Source organism: Xyrauchen texanus, chromosome 22, assembly GCF_025860055.1.
Source record: "Xyrauchen texanus isolate HMW12.3.18 chromosome 22, RBS_HiC_50CHRs, whole genome shotgun sequence".
NCBI classification, from domain to species: domain Eukaryota; kingdom Metazoa; phylum Chordata; class Actinopteri; order Cypriniformes; family Catostomidae; genus Xyrauchen; species Xyrauchen texanus.
In genome coordinates, this window is record NC_068297.1 from 23406401 (window position 1) to 23415815 (window position 9415).

Below are 9415 nucleotides of genomic sequence, written 5' to 3' on the forward strand. Positions count from 1 at the left end.
AAGAGGTTAAATAGATTTTTACATTAAAAATAGGATTCCTAGAGTTGAAAATAAAAAGTTGCATCAAGTCAGTGTTTATCTTCAGGAATTTATTACTTGAGTGTTGTCACAAACTTAAACATGTGGCGGTCTGCATACATTTTTTTCACCATTGCTACCTGTCAAAATATCACTATACCAAACAAACAACGAACATTTAACAAGGAAGCAAGGATGAATGAATGAACTTTACTTTTTTACTACACTCAAAGCACTTTACACAGTGAACAGGGGAATCTCCTCAACCACCAGTGTGCAGCATCCACCTGGATGATGCGACAGCAGCCATAGTGCACCAATATGCTCACCACACACCAGCTATTGCTGGAGAGGAGAGAGTAGAGTTATAGTGCCAACTAATGGATGGGGTTTTTTAGCAAACCATGATTGATAAGGGCCAATGGGGAAATTTGACCAGGATTGGATGAAAGTAACATTATGACTGTAAATTACTGAAAGATCAGATGTCCAATATCTTAACAGTATCAATGATATATACTTTGATCAGAGCAAAATGATAACTATGCAACAATCTACCAAATAGACAAGTAAAACCTTATTGAAAATCACATCATTTAGAATATATAAATTATTTACATTTGTAAGCTATAAAACGTAGCAATAATGTTGCTAAATGAGACGGCAACATTTTTAAAGTTAAAAACCTGGTATATGTGATATGATACTAATATCTTAGCCCTTCTTCACAGAAAACAGTGTAGCACTTTAGTTTTCCCAAAGCAGACATTACAAGCAACAAAATAACTCTGACTCAGGTCATCTATTTACATACCTTAAATCTGTTTAAATGACATCTAAGATTGACAGACAATTTTGACATCACTTTATTTAATATTCCAAGGAAAGATGTAAGACACATGCCAGTGTTTGATGCATATTCCTCTTGGTGCTTCCATTATTTCTGCTCTTCCATTTCCTTCTTAATCTCAGTAATGTACGGATGGTCCTTCCCATGGGCAATGTCCATGATTGCAAGAGCCTGTGATGAATTTATTCACAACACATTAAAAAACTGTTATGCCTCAGAAAAAAAAAATATATATAAAAAAATTTCCTTTTAAATTTCTAAGGGCACAACCCACATCTAATATATGTTTTCCATGCAAACTAAAGGGTAAATGTAAATAGCTGCTTAATACATTTTTTTGTTGCTTCATGTTCCTTTATTTATTATTCATTTGGACGTCTGAGAATAACCATTTTTTAGTTTGGATATCAAGTGTTTGCACTGATAACACCCTACCTTCTTTAAAGCATTCACTCCTTGTGTCCTCTTCTCAAGTCCTAAGTACAATCTTCCAAGTTTAAGGTACATGGAGGCTACATTCAGTGAGTAGGGAGGGTAGTGCACACTATAAAGATGTACATTGAATACTATTAAAAATGTGCAGTACACACATACTTAACACATCATTTAAATGGAACAAACCCCAAAATGAAAATTCTAGCAGTTTAGTCACTTAATGTTGTTCCATGAAAATAATACAGAAAAAAATAAAAAGAATTGCAGGTAGAGCGTAAAGGGGGTCTACTTCTCTCAATTCCTGTATAGGTCAGATAGAACCAGGGTCAACCTTCTCATTAAAGGGCAATATTTTATTTCCAGGGGAATTTCTTTAAAAAAAAAAGGGCAATTTATTTTCAATTCTAGCCTTATATAATTACCCTGTCATCCTTTTATGTTAGAATTTAAACAATAAATTCCATTTGAAAAATGGCACGTTTCAATAATTACAACATTGCATGAGCTGTACATTGCATAATGTGAATTGTTACTGAAACAAAACACATATTTCCAAACATTTTGGCTATTAAATGAACATAGCCTACAAAACTAATGCACCAACATAGAGATGACAGCATTTCTCCAGATTTTGAATGAAGAGCTTAAAAAATATTAGCAACTCCTTTATGCCAATTGAATAAAACAATGCAAAAATAAACATTTCACAATGAAAATCAGTCAGAGATTTGATTCATACACTTAAGTGGTTAATGCAAAATTATTATTGTATCATTAATAAAGTTTTATTTCACATCAAGGTTATTTATCCAGATAACATTTTTGTTAATTTTTTTAACTCCATTGTAGCATTTGGTTACCTTATATTCTGTTCTCTCAGACCGGATTAACTTAATAAATAAATAACCATCCCTCCTGCACTTTTGGCTTCTAGCAGGTGAGGAGGCCTTTCAAACAGAGTGATGGATAAGTGAGATGAACCGATAGGCAGGTAAGTAGGTTATAGCACAGGGAGTGATAGTGTTACTTACTAGAACAGTATATTTTGAATAAAAGGACCGAACAGTCATGTAATTTAGGGTGTAAGCATGACACTGAACTGCTGCGGAGCGTGAGAAGCGAGTGCCCGTTTGTGTGTGTTTATGGGGCGAGAATCCACCACTGACTCTGCACAACGGATGACACCAAATTAATTATGTTCAGCGAAAATTGCAATGGATTTCGCCATGTATGAATTTGGAAGTAGGCCTATAGGCTATCAAATGTTATTAATAAAACAAGAACTCTTTGCAGGGGCATTTTTTGCCCCCATATTTTGAATTTAGGGTGCATTTTTGCCCAGAGACCCCATTCATTTCTGACCCTGGATGGCGAGATGGAGATGAGAGATATATCAGGTGTTTAAGTGTCCCTCTTCACCATGCAGCTGGTACACAAAGCATTTTTGCCATTTCCGCCTTTGTCAAATGTGCTGTATGACTAATGATGGAGCACAGAGATATGAAAAGTGTCAAAAGTATTGATTGCTCCAATATCTTGCGCTTGCAATGTTAACAGCTTTGTTAATTATTAACAGAAGCAATAGTTTTATTGCGTTGCTTGGTAACTGAGATACACGTGAGAGAGATACAGAGCGGATTTTCTTGCGCATCTTCTTGAGTTACAGTTCCATACAAAAACAAATTTATTGATTTGATTTGTTCATCTGTATCTATTGATTAAAAGTGCACAGAAATTTCCCGCGCTATGTATGTGGAACTTGCGGGAATTATTATAATTGTGCGCTATACCTGCAATCCAGTGCAGAATTTCAGGTCCTGAGACAGAAATTTTTTTATGGGTGAATTATTCCTTAAAAAAATTAAGACAGAAAATTAGATGGAGCCCAGCATTACCTGTAGGGTTGGATGATATTCTCGCCATATTTCATTGCTCCATCCCAATCCTGCATATATAGACAGACACCCATTGCCTGGTACATCATGTGCAGCATGTACACATTGGTGTCAGCAAAGATTGAACCCATTTTCTCCAGGCTTAGTTCACAGATCTCCAAAAGTTCACTGGGGCGTAACTTTGTAGTCAAGGACCAAAAACATTGGGTTAAAGGAATATTCCCGGTTCAATACAAGTTAAGCTCAATCGACAGCATTTGTGACAATGTTGATTACCACAAAAATTTATTTAGACTTGTCCCTCCTTTTCTTAAAAAACAAAAGCAAAAATCTGGGTTACAGTGGGGCACTTACAACACACCTGTCAACACTCCCGTATTTCACACCCATCTCACGACCCCCTCCGTTTTGTTATTTCTCCCAGGAAACGCCCGTAATTTGTATGGCCCAAACCTCGTTATATGAATAATAACGTAAATATATTCTTCTAAGGTTGTCCAGTTGCCAAATCTTGTATTAAACACATCTTACTAACACAATCGACACATCATACATATTTCAACCTATTTGTGACCTCAACCTGGCAACCTACAACCCAGTTGTGCTATTGATATCTGCGCAGGTAGTAGATGAAGGAAATTGAATCAAGCATCACTGGTAGATGGAGTCAGGGCTGGACTGGTAAGCTAGCAAACCGGGCATTTTTCCCGGTGGGCAGATGCACTTTGGGGTCGATCAGGGGCAGACTGGCCATCGGGAGAACCGAGCGGGCAGGTCACTAAACGGGGCGACTGGGCCGCGATAAGCTAAACTGAGCCGCTGCATTATGCAAAACGGAACACAAAACGGTGCCACGATATGCAGAAATGGACAGCAACCAGTTACTATGACTATATTGTGATGATTTAAACATTACAGCTCAAATAACACTTGAGAAGTAAAGAATTAAAGTGCTTATAAAAATGTTATAAAATGATAAGCTTCACATTTCTGCCTTTAAAACCTGTACTGGCCACATTCACTTCCATTGTAAATGCCTCACAATTACCTTGATTTTTGCTTTTTATTTTCTTAAAAGGAGGGACGAGTGTAAATCAATTTTTATGTTAAGCAACATTACAACACAAATGCTGTCGATTGAGCTTAACTTGTATTGAATATAGTCATAGTAACGAAGTTGTAAAATTGGCTATAATTTAGGCTCACTCAGCACATCTATTGGGTCAATACTTGAAAACTGACTTTTGCTCGTTTTACTTCCAACCTTTTCTCAGGCGTTCGCTACAATATTTGTGAATTTCAGAAACTCCAGTGAAAGTTGTGTGACATGATATTTCCAAAAGGTTAACTTATTCAGGTGGAGACTAAAAAAAATTGCTCCATCACATGGCAGACCATATTGCCCAATTTTACAAAAGTACAAATGTTTGTTGCACATTTATGCCATATAACTGGAGAAACGGCCTGTGAAGGATATTTTTGTAGTGCTTAGCTCTCCTGAACTCCTCGATGACATTTCTGGCATACCTCACCATCTGTGTGATTTCCTCATCATCAGGAGGTTTGCTGAGCTTCTGACAGAGCTCCATTTTAGCCTTGTCCTTAAAAAAAAAAAAAAAAATAGAAAACTATTTAGTCTCACTTACAGAAACTTCTTTTTTTCATTCATAGTGTTACTTTTTCATCAGTGAAAATCGAGAAAACTTTGCAATACATACAATACAATATAATACAATTAATATATTGTATAGAGCTGAAAATAATCATGTCTTCTAAATCAACATTCACAATAGGAGTTAATAAACAAATATTTTAAAAAGCTAAAATTCTGCCACTTACTAGAGAGAGTGAAAACTCACCTTTGACTTTGAGGTGCATTCTTTACAATCACAGGTAAAGAAATAAGATTCCCTCAACCTTTCAGTTCTATCCTCTGTTGGATACAGGAGGTCAATGTAACTGTTGAAAATCTATTTTAAAGAAATGAAGAGGGCTGCTGATAATGCAATTATTATTTTGTAATTTCAAACTATTAAATTACTTATTTTAGAAACAAGGAGCATGTTCTGAAAGTGACCCAAGTCTCACCTCTTCTCCAGGGTTGATCTCTTGCACAGCCCTCACCTCTGCCACTGTACCTTTATACGTCACAATCACGTTTGGACTACAGCTGTGATTCATTAGAGCAACACTGAAACAGAAACAGAGAAATTTAGTCTATTTGCATGTACATTATATTATTATTAAGTACATATTTAAAACAAATTGTCAAATGTGACCATGGCAATGATTTTGATTTCTATGAGGCTTACTCTGGAAATACAGCAGACCCCAAATGTGACAGCTCCTCATCTTCAATAGTGAAGCCATTACAGTTCACCTGTAATGCAGAAACATTAACGATTTACAGTATTGTGAAGAACACAAGACTTTAAATTTGAAGTTTGTAACTTTTTCTGTGTTGAAATACTTTCTCTTATACCATCTAAAATTTAAATTTAGTTTGATTTGAGCTACCCGTCCATGCTGACACAATAACATAGACTCATCCAATGGTATGAGTTGGTGGTGGGACCATATATTAGTTACAGTAGAGGGGAGAGGGCCTATTCAGAGAGCTGTTTGAAAATGTTAATTTTTGCAGTTCCATTCGGTGGCGCTAGTTGCGCTGAATTACACACTTCAGTTTTAAACAAACATCGTGACAAGGTCATTGTTATTAAAAACTTCCTAAATGCCAATATGTGTACCAATCTGATACCAGTGTTCTTTTTTTCTAGATCAAATAAGTAGTATAGCTCACTGCATAGAAATGATCTAATGTGCACTGAAAAACAAACCTCTTACTACACATTCCTTTATTATTAAAGAACACAGAACAGCAAATACACAGGAGAAAAATCAGTACAAAAGAAATAAAATAAAATATTTACCAATAAAAATCCCCTCCGCTGAAGCTCTAAAATCTCATTCACGATCAGAATGCGTCACACTAGTTTGATGTAACGATGCCAAAACGCCATTAGTTCTCGTGTAACTAAAAGCGACATGCATGGTTTGAAATTGTTTAATTGAGATTGACATTTGTGAAGTGCAGCAGGCGACTTTCCACGAACAACAACTTAAATCACACTTAAAACTATTATGAAGACTTGGAATAGCACAAGTCATATGTCGTAGTAGTATTAGTTTCTTTTATCTGCATGGGGAAATTGCCTTTCAGTGGATTTCAGCATGGTCAGTAACTATATTGTGATATAATCTCAGCAAAAAAGAAACATCCTCTCATGTTCAACAGCTTTTATTTTCAGCAAACTTAACATTTAAAAGATTCAACAACCAAGACATAAACTGAACAAGTTTCACAGACATGTGACTAACAGAAATGGAATAATGTGACCCTAAACAAAGAGGGGTTCAAAATCAAAAGTAACAGTCAGTATCTGGTGTTGCCACAGCTGCATTAAGTACTGCAGTGAATCTCCTCCTCATGGACTTCCACCAGATTTGCCAGTTCTTGCTATGAGATGTTACCCCACTCTTCCACCAAGGCACTTGCAAGTTTCCAGACATTTCTGGGGGGAATAGCCCTAGCTCTCACCCTCTGACCCAACAGGTCCCAGACATGCTCAAAGGGATTGAGATCCAGGCTCTTCGCTGACCATGGCAGAACACTGACATTCCTGTCTTGCAGAAAAATCACGCACAGAACGAGCAGTATGACTGGTGGCATTGTCATGCTAGAGGGTCATGTCAGGATGAGCCTGCAGGAAGGGTACCACATGAGGGAGGAGGAGGTCTTCCCTGTAACGCACAGCATTGAGATTGTCTGCAATGACAACAAGCTCAGTCCGATGATGCTGTGACACACCACCCCAGACCATGACGGACCCTCCACCTCTAAATCGATCCCACTCCAGAGTACAGGCCTCGGTGTATTGCTCATTCCTTCGAAGATAAACGCGAGTCTGACCATCATCCCCGGTGAGACAAAACTGTGACTCGTCAGTGAAGAACCCTTTTTGCCAGTCCTGCTTGGTCCAGTGAAGGTGGGATTGTGCCCATAGGCGACGCGGTTGCCGGTGATGTATGGAAAGAACCGGCCTTACAACAGGCCTATAAGCTCTCAGTCCAGCCTCTCTCAGCCTATTGCGGACAGCCTGAACACTGATGGAAGGATTGTGCGTTCCTGTTGTAACTCGGGCAGTTGCTGCTGCCATCCTGTACCTGTCCCGCAGGTGTGATATTCGGATGTACCGATCCTGTGCAGGTGTTGTTACACATGATCTGCCACTGCAAGGATGATCAGCTGTCCTTCCTGTCTTCCCGGATCGCTGTCTTAGGTGTCTCACAGTACGGACATTGCATTTTATTGCCCTGGCCACATCTGCAGTCCTCGTGCCTAAGGCATGTTCACGCAGGTGAGCAGGGACCCTGGGCATCTTTCTTTTGGTGTTCTTCTGAGTCAGTAGAAAGGTCTCTTTCGTGTCCTAAGTTTTTATAACTGTGACCTTAATTGCCTACCCTCTGTAAGCTGTTAGTGTCTTAATGACTGTTCCACTGGTGCATGTTCATGGAAAACATTGTTTAAACCCTTTGCAATAAAGATCTATAAAGTTATTTGGATTGTTACAAAACTATCTTTAAAATACAGTGTCCTGAAAAAGGGACTTTTTTTTTTTTATTATTATAGTGATATAAATGTATTCATTTCGTGATATAAGATTTTGGTCATATCGCCCACCCCAGTCCCGACTACTGTGAAATCTCATTGATCCAAAAGTCACACTTCTGAAAACTGTACATTAAACATCAAATATCTTCTGATTGGCTGTGATTGTGTGACAGTGGATGGAATTTTGCAGTCAGTCTGGACAGACAAACTGCTTGTCACTGGAAACTTGTCACAGTTATGTGTAAAGACCATGACTAACACACAGTATCGAATTTACACAATCCGTTTAAAAGGTCAGTTACTGCGTCGATACCAATCCAGGTGTGGAATTGGTGCATCCCAAAGTACATGAAATGGATAAGTGTAACTGGACCAATGTAATGTAATTACAAGCATGCTAACCTACATGTATGTGTGACGGCAATGAATGAGAAAGAGAGAGACTTAGAAAGAGGGCATGGCCTCTGTGGCATGGCACAGTGACAGAGCTTATTATGGCTAAATGTTGGGGGACTGAAGTGAGAGCACATAGTATCTCATCAATTACAAGAGTTGTGATAAGCTGAATCTAGACTTATCCTGTCCAACAAATGGGGAACATGAGGACAGTGTCTCCAAACGTTCACAGACATCAACAACAAGCTTTCAACCTCTCTCACATGTACTTGTAATCAAATGGTTGAAATGAAAAATAGGGCAAAGACTCAGTACAACAACAGTTAAATAAAGTCCCAAAGCACAGGTAATCTATATGGTAAAATCACAGTACAAGCGGTTGACTGTACCTGGGCGAAGAGCTCCGTAAGTGCAGCATTATCAGGGTAATCAAGGTGCCGGGAGTAAAAGTGGTGTAGTGCTGCAATGTCTGTATCATTCATCTCATTCTTCTCATTATCTAGCTTGTCCAAATCTATCAAAACATGCAGAAAAAACAATTAACATTTCATTTTGAAAAAAAGCTCCATGTCCATTATAATCAAGGCTATGCCATAAAGTAGACAGAAGAATAATATAATTGAATTTCAGAGCATTATAAGTAACAGTTCTCTTATCATAAAAAGGAAAACGTTCTTTCTGATTGTCACCTGACTCTACCAGTTAAAATTTAAGACCCAGCTGAAGACATATAGTTCTAATGGTATCTGAGACAGCCAACAGGGTAGCTGGTAAGAGTAATTAAACAGGTATGGAAAGTCATTAATCTTTATTAACTTTGGACCTGAAAACTTCCAACCCTATTTTAAGCAATAGAAAACCATTACAAAATATTAAACCTAAAATTATGTTGCACACTTACGTGCTTCCAATTCTCTAAGAGCCAACACTCTTTCTGATGGAGTGCTCTCTGTCTGGGTTTTCTGTAAAACAAGAAAATAATGTTTCTAAGATTAGAATTAGGTTACCAAACAATAAATCCTGTATGACTTTCTTCACCAAACAAAGTGAGATTTTTTTCTCCATTCAATGAATTGTGAATGAGGCTTTTAAGATAAAAAAATGAATGCAAAAGCACCATAAAAGTGGTCTATACGGCTCATGCAC

General features: G+C 37.8%; 1 protein-coding gene across 1 annotated transcript in view; it reads right to left on the reverse strand.

Moving 5' to 3' along the window:
* Positions 1–77: 77 nt before the first annotated feature.
* LOC127662721 (N-lysine methyltransferase SMYD2-A-like) overlaps positions 78–9415 on the reverse strand; it is a 25771-nt gene continuing 16433 nt past the window's right edge. Inside the window, exons 4-12 of the mRNA XM_052154011.1 lie at positions 9171–9231; positions 8659–8783; positions 5511–5578; positions 5287–5389; positions 5058–5168; positions 4676–4799; positions 3199–3373; positions 1304–1412; positions 78–1039 (exon numbers count right to left, since the gene is read on the reverse strand). Coding sequence (XP_052009971.1) covers positions 956–1039; positions 1304–1412; positions 3199–3373; positions 4676–4799; positions 5058–5168; positions 5287–5389; positions 5511–5578; positions 8659–8783; positions 9171–9231 — 960 coding nt within the window. The 3' untranslated portion in view covers positions 78–955. The remainder of the gene's footprint in view (positions 1040–1303; positions 1413–3198; positions 3374–4675; positions 4800–5057; positions 5169–5286; positions 5390–5510; positions 5579–8658; positions 8784–9170; positions 9232–9415) is intronic.